This window comes from Microcaecilia unicolor, chromosome 2 (assembly GCF_901765095.1).
Source record: "Microcaecilia unicolor chromosome 2, aMicUni1.1, whole genome shotgun sequence".
Taxonomy (NCBI): domain Eukaryota; kingdom Metazoa; phylum Chordata; class Amphibia; order Gymnophiona; family Siphonopidae; genus Microcaecilia; species Microcaecilia unicolor.
In genome coordinates this window covers 118,624,940-118,649,423 of record NC_044032.1, presented here as the reverse complement: position 1 = coordinate 118,649,423, position 24,484 = coordinate 118,624,940, and the positions used below count along the sequence as shown (strand labels likewise).

General features: G+C 45.4%; 1 protein-coding gene across 1 annotated transcript in view; it reads right to left on the bottom strand.

The window, feature by feature from the left end:
- Positions 1-1,963: 1,963 nt before the first annotated feature.
- TBCA (tubulin folding cofactor A) overlaps positions 1,964-24,484 on the bottom strand; it is an 85,673-nt gene continuing 63,152 nt past the window's right edge. The window contains exon 4 of the mRNA XM_030193247.1: positions 1,964-2,220. Within this exon, the coding sequence (XP_030049107.1) occupies positions 2,140-2,220 (81 nt within the window). The 3' untranslated portion in view covers positions 1,964-2,139. The remainder of the gene's footprint in view (positions 2,221-24,484) is intronic.

Here is a 24,484-nt window from a genome sequence, read left to right as displayed (position 1 = left end):
GTTTGAATTCCGTTACTGTTTTCATCTCCACCACCTCCCGCGGGTGGGCATTCCAAGCATCCACCACTCTCTCCGTGAAAAAATACTGACATTTTTCTTGAGTCTGCCCCCCTTCAATCTCATTTCATGTCCTCTAGTTCTACCGCCTTCCCATTTCCGGAAAAGGTTCGTTTGCGGATTAATACCTTTCAAATATTTGAACGTCTGTATCATATCACCCCTGTTTCTCCTTTCCTCCAGGGTACACATGTTCAGGTCAAGTCTCTCCTCATACGTCTTGTAACACAAATCACATACCATTCTCGTAGCTTTTCTTTGCACCGCTTCCATTTTTTGTTTCTAATTTATGATCCATTACTCTGTATTAGATCAGGATCTACCATATTTGGCATATGACAAGGTAAAGATTCTGCTAGTGTGTAGTTCCTGGGTAGCGATCTATAGCAGTTTGTTCTGTTTTGAGATAGGAGCTATACTGATGTTCTAGCACCTGGCTTTAATGTCTTATAGGCTGGGTTAATGCTGTTTTGGTATGAAAGGTTTGTTAAACAGATTGTGAGTGTCCCTTTTGGAAGGCTTTGCATTACTTCACACTGTAGACACAACAAGGGGGAGGGGTACCACTTCTCGCTAGGAACACACAGAATTTCTAGATGGCTCTAGGACATGGAGGACAGATTGAGACAGTCCAGGTTTTCTTTCCACTGAAAGCAATGGAAGTAAAACAGAATTGTCTCAATCTGTCCTCCATGTCCTGGAGCCATCTGGTAACCCTAGATACACAGGAAAAGTGAAAAATGGGATGGCATGCAATGCCACAGATGCAAACCAAGTGTGTTCCCTAATCTGTTGGTTGGCATAGATGGCTTTCTTCCCTTTCACAGTATGCCTGGGAATAGATAAGAGATTTTGTTGCTGTGTCGCTGTTACTAAGGTGACATCAGAATTTTTTTTTTTTTTTGCATTGTAATAAAAGGAATTAGACAATGCTCTTGAATATAGTTTATTAATTATTTTTTTGTTCTCTCTTTCCGGACCACAGACATTTGCATCAGCCCTGCAAGCTGACAGCGTATTACAGCTCCAGTAACAATGGCGATTTTTTAACTTCCCACCAAGACTCGCTACCAGCATTGACCGATTCTAATTTAACTTTCCTAAGTTGAGATATAGGCACCATTTACAGCACTTAAAGACTCCTGAGGCAGGCCCCTTGGCCGAAATACTGCCATGTCGAGTGTATAGATTGATCACTAAACTCTATATTCAAGAGCATTGTCTAATGAGTCACCTTCGCTGTTTCCTATGTGATTGCAAGTCTGTGAGGTTTTTGTTCCTTTGGTGCATACATCGAGTAATAAAAGGAAACATCCCAGTTCTGTTATACACCCAATAAAAGGAAAGTTTCTGTGAATCAAGAATGTTTACACAGAACTGGATCTGCAGTGTTTTATACTGAGGTTCTGTTTCATCCTGTAAAGACCACAGACTTCACTCCCACACAGGGTACATAAAACACTTAATAGTTTATTTGTCCTGGCCATTTGTCAACTGCACACATTTGATTTGTCTGTCTCAAGGTGTCATCTTCTCATCTCTCTTAAGGTGTCTGATATGACAAAGCAAAAAAATTTAAGATGAATGTGCCATGGAGAGAGATTCAGTATTTACTGGATAGTATAATTTGGGGGAACAATCTGGGGGGGGGGGGGGGGCGGTGGTAGTGGTGGTGGTGGGGGGGGGGGGCATCCAATTACAGTTTGACAAGGGACCTATAAATGGTTAAGCTGCCCTGTGCATACATAAAATTAAGTATTCCTGTCACATGAAGCCAGTACAATTTTCTTTTCATATTTTCATCATATTTATATTTGTTAACAAATGCAAGTACTATTTTACTGTTGCTAGATCAAGAACTCTGTAGTGTGCCCCCCCCCCAAAAAAAATAAATTTACAGACATCATAATGTATAAGGCAAAACCATTTATTTGATTCATCTTTAATATGTCTACTGTGAACCTGCCTTAACAAAGACACAAATTACTGTGAATCATTACATTCTTGTATTTTCTGCCAAACAGAGGGAAGTGGAATGGTTTCAAGTGGTAATATACATAAAACATTGACTATTGGCAATATTTATGCCTCTAATTTCACCGACTGCAGTACTGAATGTGCATCCTTGTATTCTTTCGCTTCTTCCAAGTCTCTTTCATTCTCCTAAAATTTAAGAAAAAAATGTTTTAATGGAAACTTTTTTGGCCCAGCATTTCCCTCTTTCTCCCATTGGCTTCCAGCTCAAGACTAGTCTTTAATAACTACAACATCATGAACCCTAGTTTTCAATTCCAAGATATTTTCCCCAATTTTATAAACCTGCTCTCTTGCATGCCTCTATCAATCTAGCTTAGTATCTAGCCAGAGCTCACAATATTGCACCCCCTTCAGGAACCCAGTATGCATTCATTAAGTGAATCTGGCCATTATGCTGCGTTGGCTAAGACTCCCTGGGAAGTCCAAGGAGCAAATGCTGGACTTGAACAACCTCAGGCTCCTACAAGGAGTATACAGCACTGCCACTGAACCCATCAGGTCCCGTGCCCTGAAAAGTTTGGATATTATTCAGCTAAACCCCATTTCAGGAATTTGAAAGAACTATTGTGCTCTTGGTGGCTTGAACCTAGAATGAAAATCTCAACGGATAGATGCTAATAAGGAAAAACAACCCCCCCCCCCCCCCCCACGCTTCAAGAACTGAAATGCCAACTCCTCAACAGCTGTCATATATACCTTGCCCTCAGCAGAAACACAGGTAGAGTTATAACAGAGTGCCTAGGTTAACAGGGCAGGAAGGTGCTTATTCTATAAGTTCTGCAGAAACAATGCCTAGATTGTGGGGGCTGTCATTTGAGCCTACAGGTCTAAATGTTAGCATGCAAAATACAGACATGCATCACAACTGCCTATGCTCCCACCAAACAACTCCTGAGCACACCTACTGTATGAGTACACACCAGCTTGAATGGCATGTACTTTTAATCATAAAATGCCTGTTATAAAATTAGGTTATGTGCAAAAAAGTTTTATAAAATTACCCTCTAAGAGGTTACTACCAATAGGAAATCAGTAGTAAGACTTATTCATTTCCTTGATGTTAATTGTTCTGGAATCCACATGATAAGCTGCACTGCATGCAATCTTGCTGTATATGCTAAAGAATAGGATGCCCTTCATAACAGGATTTTTTTTTCTGTTTTCATGAAGAAACAATTGTCGTAATACCCTAAAGCTCAGATTTGTATACTTCACTCTTAATTTCTTTCATTAGTAGAAAAAACATCAAGTCCCAAAATAGTTTTCTTATACAATTAAAGACAAACAAAATCAACAGGAAAAAGCAAAGCCTGGGTTCAAATCCTACTGATGCTCCCTTGTGACTTTGGGCAAGCCACTTAACTTTCCCATTGCCTCATGTGCCCTCTGAGGACAGGGAAATACCCAATAAAACATCTTGACCTATAGAAAAGGCAGGTGCTAAATCTAAATAAACATATGTAGCTTACTTGTAATGGATGATCTCTGTAGACAGCAGGATTAATCAAATACACAAATGGATGTCTCCTAAGCTCAGGGCTTCTCCAGAATTTAAACAATTTTTCATTGTTAAGAAGATACCATGTTACATGATGTAAGCTTTCAGTAGACTAGAATTTGCTTAGTACAGTTTGACCGGCATGGTCTGTGACTGAAGACTAGTTCTAGCAGTAGCATGAACTCAGTGTATGAAGACAGGACCAAGTAGTTGCTTTGCATATACTCTCATATAGTTGCTTTGCATAAACTTCTCGTCTGTTTATTAAAAAAAAGTGAATATAGAATGGTAGTCAATTAGATAGGGTACTCATTGATACTGGAATTCCAAGTTTGTTGTAGCTAAAGGAAACAAACTCCTGCATAAACTTTGTTACTGTTTTTATTCATTTGTTCAACATATACATTACAAAAACACTCTTGTTAGAGAAACAGGGTAGAAAAAGATAAAGAAAAATATTAAAGAACTCATAAAGGAAAATAACTTCTCTATATTACCCATTTTGGCACACAAAGAACAAGAGGACCCAAGGCACGAAACATAGAAGTAGAAACACTAACCCCTAAGAAAATGGCTTTTAAGTAACAAGGCAATTATCAAAGAGTAGATGTAACTCATGAATGCACTTGAAGAGGCAGATGACCAGGTAACTGGAATCCAGGAATGTATTGAAATAGGTGGGCTCATAAGACACGTATCTTTGGTAGTACACTTTTATAACGTACTTACAAGGAAAATGTAACCCGAAACCCCCCAACAATTGATACAATTGGGATCTTAATGCCAAAAAATGTTGTCTTCTCTTCAGAGTTAACTTGTGTAGCATCAGGATAAATTCTACTCTTACAATCAAGAAATGTACAACTTTATTCCTTGGAGGGGAAAAAAAAAGTGTCAACTTTGTTCTTGAACCAGATAGAGATTGGATTTCAAAGTGGCAGTGTTAAAAGCATTATCATATCAGAGGACAAACCTGAATCTGAAGCAATAGGTTGGTCAAAAGGGAGTAAATAATATGCTTTTAAAACCGGCAATTATTGAGGAATCTTAAGTATTTCAAGGAAATATTGCTTCAAATTTATTTGTTACATTTGTATCCCACATTTTCCCACCTATTTGCAGGCTCAATGTGGTTTACATAGTACCGTAAAGGCGTTCGCCAATTCCGGTATGAACATATACAGTAATGTGGTAGAATAAGGTTCATGTGTACAGACATATTAGGAAATCGTAGAGAGGAAGAGTTATTATATGTCCATTACGAGCTTTGGTTTCGTTGTGTTGCAGGGAACAGGCATTTAAGTTGGGTCGACAGGGTATGCCTTTTTGAACAGGTAAGTTTTTAATGATTTCCAGAAGTGTAGGTGATCATAAGTTGTTTTCATGGCTTTTGGTAATGCGTTCCATAGTTGTGTGCTTATGCAGGAAAAGCTGGATGCATAGGTTGATTTGTATTTGAGTCCTTTGCAGCTGGGGTAGTGGAGATTGATGCTATTGGGCAGTAGTTAGTGATTTCGTTTGATTTTTTCTTGGGATCTTTTGGTATTGGGTGAGTAGGATGTTGCCATTTTCCTTAGGGAAGAGACCTTGTTGAAGCATGTAGGTTAAGTGGGATGTAAGGTCTGCTATGAAGCGGTGTGGGGGAGGGGGGGATTTTATTAGGTAGCTGGGGCAGGTATCCAATTTACAGTGAGAGTTGGAGAACCTATTAATCGCCTGGGTGACTGTTTCCACGGTGAGGAGAGCGAAGTTTGACCAGGTTCGGTCCACTGGGTATTCACCAGGGGTTGGGTCCAAGCCAGTGATGAAATTTTCGATATCGGTGTTGTCCTGAGGTAGCGTGTTACGTAGGTTTGCAATTTTTTCATTGAAGTATTTAGCAAGGTTGTCTGCAGATGGGATGTCTGTATTGGTTGTGGTGACCAAGGTGATGTCTAGTAGTTTGTTCACGAGTTGGTATAATTTCTTCGTGTCTTTGTAATCTGGCCCTATTTTAGTTTTATAGTATGACCTTTTGGTCTGTCTTATTGCATATTTGTATTTTCTTTGTATTTTTTTTCCTGGATTGTGTTTTTATTTTTTTTTCAGTTCTTCGTTGAACCACGGTATCAAGTTATGCCTACGTTAGGTTCTTGTTCGTAAGGGTGCTATTTCGTCCAATATGCTTCTGCATCTTTTATCCCATTCTGAGAGGTAGTATATAGAGTCCGTTTGTGCTGTCCATTCGTTTTTGTATATCTGTTGCCAAAATGTTTCTGAGTCTATTTGGCCTCTTGTGCTGTAGGTTGTGTGTTCTTATATAAGGTGTGAACCCTTTTCCCATCATTTTAGGGACAGATTTAGTTTGTAGTGGTCGGTAGTTAGTGATTTCGTTTGATTTTTTCTTGGGATCTTTTGGTATTGGGTGAGTAGGATGTTGCCATTTTTCTTAGGGAAGAGACCTTGTTGAAGCATGTAGGTTAAGTGGGATGTAAGGTCTGCTATGAAGCGGTGGGGGGGGGGGGGCAGATTTTATTAGGTAGCTGGGGCAGGTATCCAATTTACAGCGAGAGTTGGAGAACCTATTAATCGCCTGGGTGACTGTTTCTGCGGTGAGGAGAGCGAAGTTTGACCAGGTTCGGTCCGCTGGGTATTCACCAGGGGTTGGGTCCAAGCCAGTGATGAAATTTTCGGTCCATGGTGTTTCTGTCCATTTAATTTGTTATTATTAGGTTCTGGTCTGAGGACAGATTGTGTAAGATGAGGTCGAGTGTGTGCCCTTTGACATAGGTTGCTTGCATGTGTGGCCATTTAAGATCTCATGAGTGGAGGAATTCCTTGCATTCTCATGCGTTGGTAGAGTTTGGGTCTTCTATGTGGAGGTTAATGTCTCCTAATACTAGTATACTGGAGTTGGTTACACAAGTGTTTGAAATGAAGTCCATGAACTTGGTCTGGCCTTCGTTCCAATTACCTGGAGGTCTGTAAAACAAAACACAATTCACATGATTGCGTAGGGTTTTGTTGTGGATTCTGATTGAGGCAATTTCAAGTTGAGGTGTTATGGACTCTGCAGTGGTTTCGGTGGTAAACTGGGACTGATAGATTAGTGCTATGCCTCCGCCTCTCTTTTCTGGTCCAGTGTGTGATTTTGTATTCTGGAGGTCACAGGACTAGGATTATAGGGTCCTTTTGGTCATGGATCCAAGTTTCAGTGAGGAAGAGTAGGTCGAGGTTTTCTGACATGATCCAGTCTGTTAGTATTGCTGTTTTATTTACAGTGGATCTGGAGCTGACGTAGCCCACTTGGATTGTTTGGAATGGGTCTTCTGTATTTGGTGTTAAGTGGACTTTTGTTAGTTGTCTTTTCTTTGTTGAAGTGAGTTTGTTTGGGCCCTTCTTTCCCTTCTGTTGTGGTTGTTCGCATGTAAGTGTTCTTCCTTTGTTTAGGTTAACAGTTTGGTGAGGTGTGGTGTATTTGATCAATCTATAATGATTGTGTAGTATGGGTATGATGATGTTTTCTGCAAGTGGGGTGGTTAGTGTTAAGTGGATCAGTGTTAGGGAGTAGATTATTAGGAGTAGTTTGAGGGTACTCATTATGGTATATATTTCCTGTGGTTTCTATTAAGACCGTGTTGCCCCAATCTGCTCTCCTCATAAGCCTGCCTTCTCCGGTTGATCAAATGCAGTGCAAAAGGCTCCTTCTCAGGCATGCCTGTCCTGCTGTAGCTGTCTCAGTTCACTAGCAATTATTCAGTTTTTACTTTGGTTTTTACTGTCAGGCCTTTGAAAGTTCAAAAAATTACAAAGCCCTACAATAAATGAGTTTTCCCAATTCTCAAGATAGTGATGAATATTTAAACTGCTTATGTCTCAATCTACCTTATCGATGATTTTCCAAGGAAATTACTTTCTGATCCCATCAACTTGGAGGATTCCAAAGAATTTTGAACTTGAGAAGACAAAAACACAAGCATCTAGGAAACAGATTGACCCATCTCAGAAAGTGTGTCCCAGGAACATCTAAAGTAAGAAACAGGCTTTGTTGTAAAAGTAGGTTGCTTCAACTCGCTCATTACTTCTATCACTCCCGGTTCCAAAGAGCACATACCATTCTCCTTCCAAACCATTGGCAGAAGATGGCATAAGTGAAGCCCCAAATGCATCTCCAGGCATCAGTTCATAAGAGAGAAGCCCCACAGCAGTTGCAGCATCTACTTTAGCAGAAGCATTACAGCTGCCAGTTCTTCACTCTTAGATACCAGGTTGGTCAGCATTTCCTTGATCTTAGAGTAACACTGGCCTCAAGCACGGAAGATAGCAAATCTTCCTCCAAAGTCTCCCACAGCAAAGTAGTTGTACCAGAGGTCATTCCTCTCGTGTACTGATCCATCCGACTACTAACAGGGGTTTATAGGTTGCACTGTAGGGATGAACCGTGCCCTTGTGTTTGCCCACAAAATTTGTTAAAGGCAAAATACTTAAAAGGAAACTATGAACATCATTAACATCAATGATTGTGCACTTGCTATATAGCAGACTATTTTGGAAACACTTTCTGTTTGAGACGAAATGTGTGACCACCTTTGCAAGAATTTGGGATGCGTACATAGGACTACCTTGATTCTACATGAAGTTGAGTGCAAGGCTTACATGTATTAAAGCTTAAAGTTCACCAATATATATATGGATAAATAATTCAATACATAAAATCAATCAACATATACATACATTATTCTATAATTTATATTTATATCCAGCTTCCATCAATAAAGAAGCTACATGGGTTACAATAAGATTAAAAAAGCAGGTCAAAAGTATCTCTACTCTGTTATTTGTCTAGATATTTTCCAAAAATCTAAGGCTTTAGTGCTTTACAAAACAGAAAGAATACATATTTGCTCAGGTATTTAATTCCATAGTTTACTAGCTTGGTAAATAAAACCTACCAAAAACTCTCTTATAACGAACCTTTTATTAACAGATGGAAATCCCAGTAATAAGAGTAGAATGAAAATGAGAATTCTTCTGAAAAACTGAATAAGCTATTATTTAAGAAGAAAAGAACAATTCCCTTGTAGAACTTTAAATACTATACAAGCAATTTTGAATTCCACACGTGTACACAATAACAACCAATGCAGACGTCTAAATAAAAGTGTCACATGATCAAACAGAGAACATCTATAGATTATTCTTGCTGCAGTATTCTGTAAAAACTGTAATCTGCTAGCAAGTCTTAAATTTAAACCAGCATACAGAACACTGCAGTAATCTAGCTGGGACAAAACAACTGTCTGCACTATTGTACGAAATGATCAGAGGAAAAAGAAAATAGATCAAGTTATCCTTAAATGATGCAATTTGAAGAATATCTTCTTACTCAAGTAATTTGAGGTTTCATTGTTGAGTATCCAAAATGATCCCCATCAACCTTAGAAGTCTTTTTCAAAGGATAGCTGTTCTCCAGAGTGAACTGTAATACTAGGTGGAATCATTGACACAACTATATCATCTACATATGAACAACCAAAACATTCTGATGAATCTAAAAGTAAACCTAAAGAACTTAAACACATTAAACAGAATTTGTGCTTTTAAGGCAGATTCAGAGTGGTTTAACAGTAGCTTGTTTCAACAACTCAAGAAAACCACCAAAATCAAATGATGCATTTAGAATTGATATCACTATAAGGCTAACAACAACAAAGTAAAAGGTGAACACTAGTCACCAGTAGAAACAGATGGTTGCAACGATCATAAAATCTTACAAATCTCCAATATTCACTTAAGCAAATAATCCCTATACTTCAGAATATGAATAGCAATACTTTGCCACAGAATCCTGTGTTGTAAAGCAAAGTTACTCACCTGTAGCAGGTGCTCTCTGAGGACAGCAGGACACATATTACCCCATGTGGGTGATATCACTGAAGGAGCCCTGGTAAGGATGCTGCTCAGCGTTCTAATTTTCTAGAAGCTTTTGGCAACACCACCAGTACGTGCCTGTGAGCCTTATTGCCCATTTCATTCATGCAGGACCAGCAGTTAACTTCTACAAGCTTAGAAAAATAACTCCTAGGAGAGGTGGGAGGGTATATGGTGATGTGTGTCCTGTCCTTGGAGTACACCTGCTACAGGTGAGTAACTTTGCTTTCTCCCAAGGACTAGCAGGACAGCCATATTATCACATGTGGGAACCCCTAGCTACCAGGCTCACTGAAAACATTGGTCAATAGGTAAGGCCAACCAAAAACCAATTAAAATACACTGTAAATAAAACTACATTGTGTAGGTGCAGCCTGGAAGAGAACAGAATGGGACTAGGAGGCTGGAGTTGGATTTTAGACCCTGAAAAGTTCTACAGGACTGTCTGAGCAAACCAGCTGTCACATCAGCCTTCCTGCTCAAGGTGGTAATGAGATAAGAATGTGAGACTGATGACCTCATTGCAACTTTGCAAATCTCCTCAATGGAGGCTAACCTTAAGTGGACTCCTGACACTGTGAGCCATGGCATGACCCTCCAGAATCAGCCTTGCTTGGGTGTGAAGTGAAGGAGATTGGATAAATTGTGTTTATTGATGACTACTCCCATCCTGTTTGGGTGAAAACACACAAAAAGCTGGGTGAACTGTAAATAGTCTTTATTCCACGCCAGATAGAAAGCTAAGGCTCGCATGCAGTCCAAGGTGTGCAGTGCACTTTCACCAGAATGCGCATGAGATTTTGAAAATAATGTTGGCAGAACAATTGACTGGTTAAAGTGGAATTCTGACACCACCTTAAGAAAAAACTTAGGATGCATGCAGAGAACCTTGCCACTATAACAACACAGTGTGTAAGGTGGATCAGCAATTAGGGCCTGAAGTTTGCTGACTCCGCATGCTGAAGTGATCGCCACCAAAAAACAAACCTTCCAGGTCAGGAACTTGAGGTGGCAAGTGTCAAACGGCTCAACAGGAGCTTTCATCAGCTGGGGGAGGATGACTATGAGGTTCCATGACACTACCGTAGGGTAGATTGAGAGCTTTGTCAAAAACAAACCTCTCAAAGCAAGCAACTAGAGGCTGTACAGATAGGGTATGATACATACCTGTAGCAGTTGTTCTCCGAGGACAGCAGGCTGATTGTTCTCACGACTGGGTGACGTCCGCGGCAGCCCCCACCAACCAAAAAAAAGCTTCGCGGGACGGTCGGCACGCAGGGCACGCCCACCGCGCATGCGCGGCCGTCTTCCCGCCCGTGCGCGACCGCTCCCGCCAGTTGAATAACTAGCAAAAGATGAAACACACAACTCCAAAGGGGAGGAGGGAGGGTAGGTGAGAACAATCAGCCTGCTGTCCTCGGAGAACAACTGCTACAGGTATGTATCATACCCTTTCTCCGAGGACAAGCAGGCTGCTTGTTCTCACGACTGGGGTATCCCTAGCTCTCAGGCTCACTCAAAACAAGAACCCATGTCAATTGAAGCTCGCAACGGCGAGGGTACAACAGAAATTGACCTACGAAGAACAACTAACTGAGAGTGCAGCCTGACCAGAATAAATTCGGGTCCTGGAGGGTGGAGTTGGATTTACACCCCAAACAGATTCTGCAGCACCGACTGCCCGAACCGACTGTCGCGTCGGGTATCCTGCTGGAGGCAGTAATGTGATGTGAATGTGTGGACAGATGACCACGTCGCAGCCTTGCAAATCTCTTCAATAGTGGCTGACTTCAAGTGGGCCACTGACGCTGCCATGGCTCTAACACTATGAGCCGTGACATGACCCTCAAGAGCCAGCCCAGCCTGGGCGTAAGTGAAGGAAATGCAATCTGCTAGCCAATTGGAGATGGTGCGTTTCCCGACAGCGACCCCTAGCCTGTTAGGGTCGAAAGAAATAAACAATTGGGCGGACTGTCTGTGGGGCTGTGTCCGCTCCAAGTAGAAGGCCAATGCTCTCTTGCAGTCCAATGTGTGCAACTGACGTTCAGCAGGGCGGGTATGCGGCCTGGGGAAGAATGTTGGCAAGACAATTGACTGGTTAAGATGGAACTCCGACACCACCTTCGGCAGGAACTTTGGGTGAGTGCGGAGCACTACTCTGTTGTGATGAAATTTGGTATATGGAGCATGAGCTACTAGGGCTTGAAGCTCACTGACCCTACGAGCTGAAGTAACTGCCACCAAGAAAATGACCTTCCAGGTCAAGTACTTCAGATGGCAGGTATTCAGTGGCTCAAAAGGAGGTTTCATCAGCTGGGTGAGGACGACGTTGAGATCCCACGACACAGTAGGAGGCTTGATAGGGGGCTTTGACAAAAGCAAACCTCTCATGAATCGAACGACTAAAGGCTCTCCAGAGATGGCTTTACCTTCCACACGATAATGGTAAGCACTAATCGCACTAAGGTGATTCCTTACTGAGTTGGTCTTGAGGCCAGACTCCGATAAGTGCAGAAGGTATTCAAGCAGGTTTTGTGCAGGACAAGAACGAGGTTCTAGGGCCTTGCTCTCACACCAAACGACAAACCTCCTCCACTTGAAAAGTAACTCTTCTTAGTGGAATCCTTCCTAGAGGCAAGCAAGACCCGGGAGACACCCTCAGACAGACCCAACGCAGCGAAGTCTACGCCCTCAACATCCAGGCCGTGAGAGCCAGGGATTGAAGGTTGGGGTGCAGCAACGCTCCGTCGTTCTGCGAAATGAGAGTCGGAAAACACTCCAATCTCCACGGTTCTTCGGAGGACAACTCCAGAAGAAGAGGGAACCAGATCTGACGGGGCAAAAAGGGCGCTATCAGAATCATGGTGCCGCGGTCTTGCTTGAGCTTCAGTAAGGTCTTCCCCACCAAAGGTATGGGAGGATAAGCATACAGGAGGCCGGTCCCCCAATGAAGGAGAAAGGCATCTGACGCTAGCCTGCCTTGTGTCTGAAGTCTGGAACAGAACAGAGGCAGCTTGTGGTTGGTCTGAGAGGCGAAAAGATCCACCGAGGGGGTGCCCCACTCTCGGAAGATCTTGCGTACCACTCTGGAATGGAGCGACCACTCGTGCGGTTGCATGACTCTGCTCAGTCTGTCGGCCAGACTGTTGTTTACGCCTGCCAGGTATGTGGCTTGGAGAAGCATGCTGTGCTGGCATGCCCAGCGCCACATCCCGACGGCTTCCTGACACAGGGGGCGAGATCCGGTGCCCCCCTGCTTGTTGACGTAAAACATTGCAACCCGATTGTCTGTCCGAATTTGGATAATTTGGTAGGACAGCCGATCTCTGAAAGCCTTCAGTGCGTTCCAGATCGCTCGGAGCTCCAGGAGGTTGATCTGCAGATCCTTTTCCTGGAGGGACCACATACCCTGGGTGTGCAGCCCATCGACATGAGCTCCCCACCCCAGGCGAGAGGCATCCGTCGTCAGCACTTTCGTGGGCTGTGGAATTTGAAATGGACGTCCCAGTGTCAAATTGGTCCTAACGGTCCACCAGCGCAGTGAAGTGCGGCAGCTGGTGGAGAGGCGGATGACATCTTCTAGATTCCCGGTGGCTTGGAACCACTGGGAGGCTAGGGTCCATTGAGCAGATCTCATGTGAAGACGAGCCATGGGAGTCACATGAACTGTGGAGGCCATATGACCCAGAAGTCTCAACGTCTGCCGAGCTGTGATCTGCTGGGACGCTCTGGTCTGCGAAGCCAGGGCCAGGAGATTGGCGGCCCTCGCTTCGGGAAGATAGGCCTGAGCCGTCTGGGTATTCAGCAGCGCTCCTATGAATTCCAGAGACTGGGACGGTTGGAGATGGGACTTTGGGTAATTTATCACAAACCCCAGCAGCTCCAGAAGTTGAATAGTGCACTGCATGGACCGGAGGGCTCCTGCCTCCGAGGTGTTCTTGACCAGCCAATCGTCGAGATATGGGAACACGTGCACTCCCAGCTTGCGTAGGTAGGCCGCTACCACCACGAGGCACTTGGTAAACACTCGTGGGGCAGAGGCGAGCCCAAATGGCAGCACACAATACTGAAAGTGGCGTGCGCCCAGGCGGAATCTGAGATACTGTCTGTGAGCTGGCAGTATCGGTATGTGAGTATATGCGTCCTTTAAATCCAGGGAACATAGCCAATCGTTTTTCTGAATCATTGGCAGAAGGGTGCCCAAGGAAAGCATCCTGAACTTTTCTTTGACCAGGAATTTGTTCAGGCCTCTCAGGTCTAGGATGGGACGCATCCCCCCTGTTTTCTTTTCCACAAGGAAGTACCTGGAATAGAATCCCTGCCCTTCCTGCCCGGGTGGTACGGGCTCGACCGCATTGGCGCTGAGAAGGGCGGAGAGTTCCTCTGCAAGTACCTGCTTGTGATGGGAGCTGAAAGACTGAGCTCCCGGAGGACAATTTGGAGGCAGGGAGGCCAAATTCAGGGCGTATCCGCACCGCACTATTTGGAGAACCCACTGGTCGGAGGTTATGAGAGGCCACCTTTGGTGAAAAAATTTTAACCTCCCTCCGACCGGCAGATCGTCCGGTACGGACACTTGTAGGGCGGCTATGTTCCCGTGGATCCAGTCAAAAGCCCGTCCCCGGCTTTTGCTGTGGAGGCGCAGGGGGCTGCTTAGGCGCACGCTGTTGACGAGAACGAGCGCGCTGGGGCTGTCCCTGTGCCTGACGAGGCCTTCGGGCCGGCTGGTTGTACCTACGCTTTGCAAAAGAATAGGGTGCAGCCTGCCGTGCCCGGGAAAAACGCCCACCAGTGGGGGCGGATGCTGAAGGCGCCCGGTGGGAGAGCTTGTCGAGAGCGGTTTCCCGCTGATGCAGTTGGTCCACCATCTGCTCGACCTTCTCACCGAAAATGTTATCCCCCCGGCAAGGGACGTCGGCCAGTCTCTGCTGGGTGCGGTTGTCCAGGTCAGAGGCGCGCAGCCATGAGAGCCTGCGCATCACTATACCTTGGGCCGCAGCACGAGATGCCACGTCACAGGTGTCAAAAATACCCCTGGACAGGAACTTTCTGCATGCCTTCAGCTGCCTGACCACCTCCTGATAAGGCCTGGACTGCTCCGGCGGGAGCTTCTCGACCAGGTCCGCCAGCTGTTGCACATTGGTCCGCATGTGGATGCTCATATAGAGCAGGTATGACTGGATGCGGGTCACGAGCATGGAGGATTGGTAGGCCTTCCTCCCAAACGAGTCCAGAGTGCGAGACTCCCGCCCCGGGGGCGCCGAGGCGGTATCCCTCGAACTCCGTGCCCTCTTGAGAGCAGAATCCACGACCGCTGAGTCATGGGGCAATTGGGGCCGCATGAGCTCTGGGTCGGAGTGGATCCTGTACTGGGACTCTGCTTTCTTGGGAATGGTGGGGTTAGTTAACGGTCTCACCCAGTTCCGGAGCAGCGTCTCCTTCAGGACATTGTGCAGCGGCACCGTGGAGGACTCTCTAGGTGGTGATGGATAGTCGAGGACCTCGAGCATCTCGGCCCTCGGCTCTTCCACAGAGACCACGGGGAAGGGAATGGTGATCGACATATCCCGCACAAAGGAGGCAAAGGAGAGGCTCTCAGGAGGTGAGAGCTTCCTCTCCGGTGAAGGCGTGGGGTCCGAGGGAAGGCCCGTAGACTCCTCTGAGGAGAAATATCTAGGGTCCTCCTCTTCCCCCCACGAGTCCTCATCCTCGGTATCGGACATTAGCTCATGTAGCTGAGTCCTGTACCGGGCCCGGCTCGACGTCGAGGCACCGAGGTCTCGGTGTCGTCGAGCGGTGGACTCCCGCGCCGGCGGGGACGGAGCTCCCTCCATCGACGTCGACTCCACCTGCGTAGCAGTCGAGACCGGCACCGCAAGCGGCGGCGGTGTCGACAGCTCCGGCGCCGGGCTAGAGCTCGCCGGCGCCACAGTCATCGGCGCCGAGGGCGCAAGCACCCCCGGCGCCGGCACAGCCTGGCGCATCAGCCCTTCCAGGATCCCCGGAAGGATGGCTCTGAGGCACTCGTCCAGGCCCGCTGCCGGGAAAGGCGGTGGGGCCGGTAAGGGTGTCGGTGCCGGAAGCTGCTGGGAGCCAGGAGACGGCACCGAGGTGCCGGAACCCCGACGCGTCGGTACCTCCACAACCGACGGGGACCTCTCCTCTCGACGATGACGCTTCGGCGTCGACTCCTCTTCAGGATGCACCGAGGGCGTCCAGTGACGACGCTTTTGTCCTTCTTTCGATGCACGTCACCGGCGCCGGAGGGCATGGAGGAGGAGGAGGTCGATCCCCCTCGGTCTCGAGGCACCGGGTCAGACAGGGTTCGGTCCCGTGGCTCACGAGCTGAGGGAGTGACCGGGGCCGACTGCCCACGCGGCCTCTCAACCCCACTCTCACCGGCGGGCCGACGGGACCTGTTCTCCTGGGGTCGCTGCCATCGGTGCCGATGTCTCGGGCATCGATACCGGTACCGAAGAACCGGCCTTCGATACCGATGCCGTCGAGGTCGACGTCGAGGGGCCGGCGCAAGTTCCAAAAAGACGGTCCCGCAGAACTTGCCTCGCAACCTGAGTCCGTTTCCGGAGACCGAGACACAAAGCACACGACTTGAGATTGTGCTCCGGCCCGAGGCACTGGAGGCACCAAGCGTGGGTGTCGGTCTGCGAGATCGGCCGGCCGCAGCGACCACACTTTTTAAATCCACTCGGGACCTTCGAGGACATCGACGGAAAAATCGCGTCGGCGAAGTCAAAGTCGTCAATGGTGGCTAAAATCACACCACGAAAAAAACAAACGATCCCGAGCGACCACTAGGCCGCAATGTAGCGTCCCCGCTGGAAGCGAGGGAAAAGGGGAGCACGTGCTCCACACGCGCAGTCTTTTTTTTTTTTTTTTTTGTAAAAAGAAAAGATAAAAGGAAATTAAATTAAATTAACGAAGCGCGATCCGCGTATACGCGATCGCAAGAATCCGGCGGCTGAAGTAGAGAGAGCGGCAAGGCACGACTCTCTCCAGGCGCGGAAAAAAAGGAACTGGCGGGAGCGGTCGCGCACGGGCGGGAAGACGGCCGCGCATGCGCGGTGGGCGTGCCCTGCGTGCCGACCGTCCCGCGAAGCTTTTTTCCGGTTGGTGGGGGCTGCCGCGGACGTCACCCAGTCGTGAGAACAAGCAGCCTGCTTGTCCTCGGAGAAATGAGTTTACCTTTTACATGGTAAATAAGTGCCACTGAACTGGAAGTGAACCCTTACAGAGTTGTTTTCTCTATCTAAGGCCTTGCCCTCACATCAGATGACAAACCTCTTCCTTTTAAAATTATAGGACCTCTCAGTGGAATCTTTCTTGGAAGCAAACAGGACTCAGGAGACACCCTAATGCAGATAAACAGATGCAAGTTCTAAGCTCTCAACATCCAAGCCATGAGGGCTAGAGACTGGAGGTTAGTGTGTAGACAAGACCCCTCATTTTGAGTGATATGTGACAGAAAGCAGTCCAGTCATGGCTCCCAGCCTTGCTTGAGTTTCAGCCAAGTCATCTCTCCCTCCCAAAGAGATATGGGAGGATATGTATAAAACAGTCCTTTCTTCAATCAAAAGGAAAGGAATCTGATACTAGTCTGCCATGTGATCTCAGCCTGGAACAGAACAGTTGTTGAGATGAGTGGTAAAGAGATCCCACTCTTAGAGGATCTCGTGGGCAACCCTGCTCAGTCGGTCTATCAGGCTGTTTTTCTCTGCCAGGTATGTGGCCTTGATTAACATTAAAAAAAACGTCAAAAAGTGGGAAATGGAAGTAGGCTCAACAAACGAAGGGACTTCAATAAGAAAACGCCAAGCCCCCCCCCCCTACCCATCTTCAAATCCTTGCTCAAAGCACACCTCTTCAATGTTGCTTTCGGCACCTAACCTTTATACCTATTCAGGAAATCTAGACTGCCCCAATTTGACTGCCCTATTTGACTGACTGTACATTTGTCCTTTAGATTGTAAGCTCCTTGAGCAGGGACTGTCCTTCTATGTTAAACTGTACAGCGCTGCATAACCCTAGTAGCGCTTTAGAAATGTTAAGTAGAAGTAGTAGTAGTAGTTATTCACGTATAAAGAAATGATTTTTGTATGGCTATAATACAAATGACTCAACACGGCACCACGTTTCGGCACAGACGTGCCTACCTCAGGAGTCTTGCAGTTGTTTGTCCTTTCAGTAGAACTGAACAGCTATAATAAAAGATGTCTGAAGGTCTTGAAAAAGACTGTGCACAAGAAGCTGATGCACTTTTCAAACAGTTCCACGGAAAACACTTTATTCTTCTATGAAAACAATAAGACAACCTCTATAGTCTCTGCGGATCCGCTCCTAACTACAGAGGTCGTCTTATCGATTTCATACAAATATTATTAAGCGTTTTCCATGGAACTGTTGGAAAAGTGCATCAAAATCTTGTGCACGGTCTTTTTCAAGACATTCAGACATCTTTTATTGTAGCTGTTCAGTTCTACTCATAGGACAAACAACTGCAATACTCCGGAGGCAGGCACATAAGTGCCAAAACATGGTGCCATGTCGAGTCATTTGTATTACAACCATACAAGAATCATTTCTTTATACATGAATAAAAATGCTGCTTTCTACTGAAGTCCCTTCGTTTGCTTCCAGTTCCCACTTTTTGGCATTTTGTATTGTTTTGTGGGATTCTTGTGTTCAGTTACCACGTGGACCCTGATTAACATGCCATGACTGGAGGCCCACTGCCAAATCCCAACCACTTCCTAACAGAAGTACGATCCCATGCCTCCCTGCTTGTTGAATACATCGCATTTGAATGAGAACAATTTGGTTCATCAGCCGATTCCTGAAATCCTTTAGTGTGTTCCTAATAGGCTGGAGCTGCAGGAGGTTGATGTGAAGCTGCGCCTCCTGAGCAGACAAGTAACCCTGAATGTTGAGTTCATCTACATGGACCCCCCTCCCCATGTTGGACACATTCGTTGTCAGTGTCTCTTGAGGAGAGATTTGGAATGGGAATCCCAGGATCAAATTGGGCCGACTGATCCACCACATGAGCAGCTCTGCGAGCTGTGGAGTGACAGGGAATGTCTGCTAGGTTCCCCAAGGTCTGAGACCACTGGGAAGCTAGGATCCCATGGGCTTGCCTCAAATGGAGGCATGCTATGGGAATCACATACACGGTAGAGACCATGTGGCCTAGCAACCTCAACATCTGCCAAGTTGTGATCCGCTGGCTCTGCCAAACCTGATGAACGATAGCGATCAGAGTGTCAGCTTGGAGAAGCAGAAGGAAGGCTTGGGTCTGAACCATGTCTAGCAGGGCTCCAATGAATTCCAGTTGCTGAACAGGAAGTAGATGGGACTTTGGGTGATTAACAACAAATGCTGGTAACTCCAACAACTGAACGGTTCTCTGCACTGCACCCTCCTGCTACGTGCTCTTGACTGGCCAACTGTCCAAACACATTGTCTATTTCAGGTATGCTGCACTATTTCCCATCCTCCATCTCTCTTTTCCTATCAATCACATGAAGGAATTTCTGGCTGGTCACATGCTATGATGGGGCCTCATGTTGCTAAGGCAACTCAGCTAACTGGTATACCTTGTTACAAATGTTATTTACTGAGAAGAGGTACGCCAAGGACACCAACTGCAAGTCTCCAGAACATATGAAAGACCCTATTACAAGTCTCCAGCACATATGCAGCACATATGATTGGTCCAGGGTAGAGGAGAGGTGGATGCTCACCACAGCCTATAAAACCATGCTGCACACAGAGAAACTCTGAAACACTAGGCATGCTTGGAAAGAGTTTCAGATCTGTCCAATGGCCTATTGTTTTTCCCGAAGGGGGTGCTCTCCCCCCTTCGTAGAAACTAATTCTTTCTTTCTCTCTGTTCTGTGACCTTTGTATGAGGAACAAACTTTTCTTCCTCCTTTTTCTCTTCTTTAATTAGTCTAATTACTTATACTTACCAGAGCTATTGATGTTGAATTTTGTAAGTCTGTTATAACTTTAAAACTGATATCTGATGCTGTGCTGGTGGGTGAGTAATTAAAGACTTTTCTCTCTAATTCCTGATGAATTTTTTGCCTGTAATATTTTGTAACATGTTTAGAGAATAGCAAACCAAATGCGCAGCCTAGTACAACATGTACTCCCAGCCTGCGTAGTGACACTGTGACTACTGCAAGACAGTTTGTGAAATTCTGGGATCACATGTGAGGCCAAAAGGCAGAACATGGTACTAGTAAGGTGTTTCCCTACCTGAAATCTGAGACACTGCTTGTGACAGGAGCATATCTGTATGTGGGTATAAGCGTCCTTTTACACCAGACAGCATAGCCAATTCATCTGCCTGAATCATGAGAAGTAGGGTGCCCAAGGAAACCATCCTGAACTTTTCTTTGACCAGATATTTGTTTAGGCCTTTAGGTCTAGGATGGGACTAAATTCCCCCCTTTTAAGGGGGGGGGGGGGGGGGGGGGGGAAGGAAGTACTTGAATAAAATCTCTTCCCCTGGCGATATGGGTTCTACCGCATGGGCAGGTAGAAGGGAGTAGAGTTCCTCTGAAGCATATCCTGGTGTTGAGCGCTGAATCATGACACCGTCGCCTACCCCTCTTGGAAAAAGTCAGCCTCCGACTGACTGATAAGCTGTCTAGGATGGTCACTTTTATGATGGCTATAATCTTAGAGCCAATCAAAAGCTTGTCCCCTGGTTTCACTGGGGAGTTGGCTAGGGCTTCTGGATTCGCTGCTGCTGGGGGCATGAGTGTGAACTAGAGTGACATGTGGACAAAGATTCATCCCCATTCCCTCGCCTTAACCAAAATTTTTTCCTGTCCCCACCTCATCCTCATAATCAAGCAGACTTTGTAACTCCATCCCCTTGCCCTCCATCCCCATCCCCTCAACAGTCTTAATTTTCTTTTCATCTCCCCGCTCAAAATTGAAAGGAAGGTTTTATGCAATTTTCAGCCCCCTCCCTGAACCCATACACCTTTTCAAGCCCCCGACATTCCATCTATTTTTTTTTTGCCAACCACCCCCCCCTGCACACACATACATCCATATTTTATTTCCAGTCCTCCTCCCTGCATCTATACTCCATCCACCTTTTTTCCAGGCTCCCCACACTCCATCTATCTTTTTTCTAGCACTCCCTCCCTGCACACACAGCCATCTACTTTTTCAGCCCCTTCTCTGCATACATATACCATCCACATTTTTCAAACCCCCCTCCCTGCACTTACATGCCATCCACCTTTTTCCTGCCCCTCTCCCTGCACCCATAATCCATCCACCTTTTTTACAGCCCCACTCCCTGCACCCATACTCCATACACCTCATACACACTCATCCTGTGAACCCCAATTCTGTTGGGGGTGTGGGCCTTTATCTGCTGTCATTTACTGTGTTTCTGTATGTTGGCCATTTAGGACTCAGTCAGCACCACAGAGTTCAGCTGTAACCAGGATTCTGCTAATGCGAAATTCCTGTGCTGAAGATTAGTCCTTCCTAGTTTCTGGAGGATAGGGAAGCCATCTCTTCAGTTTCTGGTGCAAAGGGAAGCCATCTCTTCACCTAAGAAAAAGCATGGTGCTGTGCCTTGAACATCAGGGGCACAATACCTCACTCCCAGTGCCTAAATCTCCCATTTCCATGTTCCCCATGTAGGTCCTAGACTTCAAAACAATGTACCTTGAGCTCAGACCCATATGTCAGAGTTCAGACACCCAAAGGACAAAATTAAGGTTCCACTCTGGACACAGTGTAAGACAGGGAGGCCACAAGCGGCCTGCTCCCTACAAGAACCAAACAATATCCGGGTAAATCGCAAGAGATGTCTTCTGTAGTCAGCCCCTGAAAGAGGCCAAAGCCGCAAGCTGAACTTTTAGAGAACCCAATGCCAATCCTTTCTGAAGGCCTGCCTGGAGAAATGCTAGGAAGTGCACAATCTGAGCAGAGAAGGGAGAAGGTATGTGCTCAGAACACCAGCCCTTGAATGTCATCCACACCCTCGCATAAGCCATGGATGTAGAGCGCTTCTGAGCCTGAAGCAAGGTAGCAATGACCGAATCAGAATAGCCTTTTCATCTCAACCGAGCCTTTTCAATAGTCACGTTGTAAGACCAAAGGGGCACGGATCCTCCATGAGTACTGGACCTTGCTTCAGTAGACCATGAACAGTACCTGCAGAAGATGGAAAGAATCCCTGTCCAGCAGATGAATCAGGTCCCAAGTACCACGGCCTCCACAGCCAATCTGGGACTATGAGAATTATTCGACCTTGGTGCAATGCGATTCTTTTCAACACGTAGCCTACCATTACGTTACATTACAGGACACTTATACCCCCACACATGCCTCAGGAGGAGTTCAGTGTGGTTTAAATAGTAAAAGAGACCAGGCATTCCCAGGAATAAACTACAACACTGAGATCACCTCATATTAAGACACAATTAAAAAAAAAAAAAAAAAAAACAGTTGCCAAGAACAGTGCACACCAATTGCTAACAAATATTTTTAAGCAAAAAAGATTTTAACAATGTCCTAAATTTGGCATAATTAGCCTGACCCCTAATATTAAAGATAAGACTGTTCCAGTGAGTAGCAGCTTGATATGCAAAAATGCTAGCATGATAGCTCATATTTAATTCTCTCGGGATTAGGGAAATGAAGCAATAAAAAAAATCCCTAGAGTTAAAACTGGAATGCCTGACAAACAGATGAATAAGAGAGGCCATATAATGGGGGGAGGGGGGAGCAAACAAAAACCAAGAAATATAGTTTAAACACTACAAGTGCCTGCATAGGCAGCCAATGTAAATGTACCAGTAATGGAGTGACACTCCCAAACTTTGGTACCTTGTAGATCAAGCGAGCTATTGTGTTCAACAAAGTTTGAATTTTCTTAATTACCTTATCTCTACAGCCCATGTAGACTAGATTACAATAACCAAACTGGGACAGTACCAAGATCTGGGCAATCAGTCTAAACATTTCCAGAGAAAAGTTAGAGCTTATTCACCTCAACTTCCAAAGTACCTTAAAGACTCTACCCGCTATCTCCTGAGCCTGATGTTCAAATATAAGGTATTTATCAAAATCTACACCTAATATTCTCAATTTAGAATCCAGAGGAAATGTTATTCCATCAACATTTAAAGCTTCCTCATTAATAAAGTTAAAAGGAGAGCTAAAAACGTAGTTTTCTCCTTGTTCAGTTTTAACTTAAAAAGTTAACATTGTGATATCATCTGCATAAATTAACAATCGGAAATAATGTCTAGAAAGCCTTCGACCTAAAGGAGCCATCATCAAATTGAACAAAACTGGTTATATAGGGGACCCTTGAGGAACTCCTATAGTTTCTATACATCAAAAACCCTATAAACCATTTCAAAACTGAGCCACTTATCCCATAATGGTCCAGAATGACCAGCAAAATCTCATGGTGCACCACATCGAAAGCACTAGACTTATCAGTTTGCATTAATAGAACTTTACCACACAGACTAACTTCCTGTCTAACTTCCACTGACAATGTCTCCAATGCTGCCTCAGTACTATAACCACTTCTAAAGCCTGACCCAAGAATCATGCAAGATATCATGCTGGTTACGGTAGTTAGTCAATTGTTGCACAACCACACCCTACTCAAGTTTAACCAGCAAGGGTATGGATGCAACCATAGATACAACACCCAATTATAATGTTGGATTCTTTTGGAATGGGAGTCAATATTATCTGTCCCCTTGCCTCTGGAAATCTGTCCACGTCTAACAAATTTGATTATTCCCTGATACAAGAATATCAAAATTTCAAAGGGAGCATTTTGTAGCAGATATGCTGGGCAGACATCCAATGAGCAGTGGGACCTAGAATAACGGCATATACATTTTCTAACTAAAGAGATAGGAGGATGAGAAACTTATCCCAATTTCTACCTGCATGAACCACCTCAGACTCATCATTCAATTCTTGAATAACCTAATGGATGTTGTATTTGAGAGAGAATTTCTCTTCTAGCATTCTCTATCTTAGACCTAAAGAACAAGGCAAGTGAATCCGCAGATGGAATCACTTCATTAGATGCCAATATCTCTCTCATATCAGTCATTAACCAAGGAATAAAGTTTCTTTAAGTCCAACCGATCCTTACAGAAATAAACTGAATAATATCTCAGTTTAGTTTGTTTCATCTGGTATTTATATTCATTTATAACCTTTCTCCATGCTAATTTATGTGACACAGTAGGATATTTACACCACTGTCTCTCTACTTTCTGACACTCTTGAGTGCCAGTAGCCCTTCATCAAACCAACTAGACTTCTTTTCACCTGAGCCCCTCTTAACTTGAATAGGGGCTATGTCATCTAAAACCTGACTATAAACTTCATCCCATAAAACTGGTAAATCCTGAATTTCAGTTTGCTGCATAGGCTAAGGAGGGAAGACACACAGTACATGTGACTCCGGCCAGGTATGCAGTACAGCATCAATCCCCATCAAGCCTGGTTCTTTTCAACAGCTAAATAGTTCCCATTCTCCTGGGTTCAAGGACTGCCTGCTGAGAAAGTTCATCACCACCATAACACTGGCAAACATTCTTGGTGCCGAGGCGAGATCGAAGGGCAAAGCCCTGAACGGGAAGTGATGGCCCAGCACCGCAAAATGTAAAAACCTCTAATGCAGTGGCCCATATGGGTATATGCAAGTATGACTCTGAGATCAAGGGCAGTGAGAAATTCTCCTGCTTAAACTAAGGCTATGACTGCTCTTAGTGTTTCCATATGAAAGCGGGACACTCAGAGGCAGCGGTCTAGAACTTTGAGATTTAAGACTGGACGAAAGGTGCCTTCCTTCTTTAAGGCAATGAAGCAGACGAGTATCTGCCTTGTCCCTGTGTTCAGCCCAGGGAACTGTAACAATGGCCCAGAGCGCCAGCAAGGAATCTATGCTAG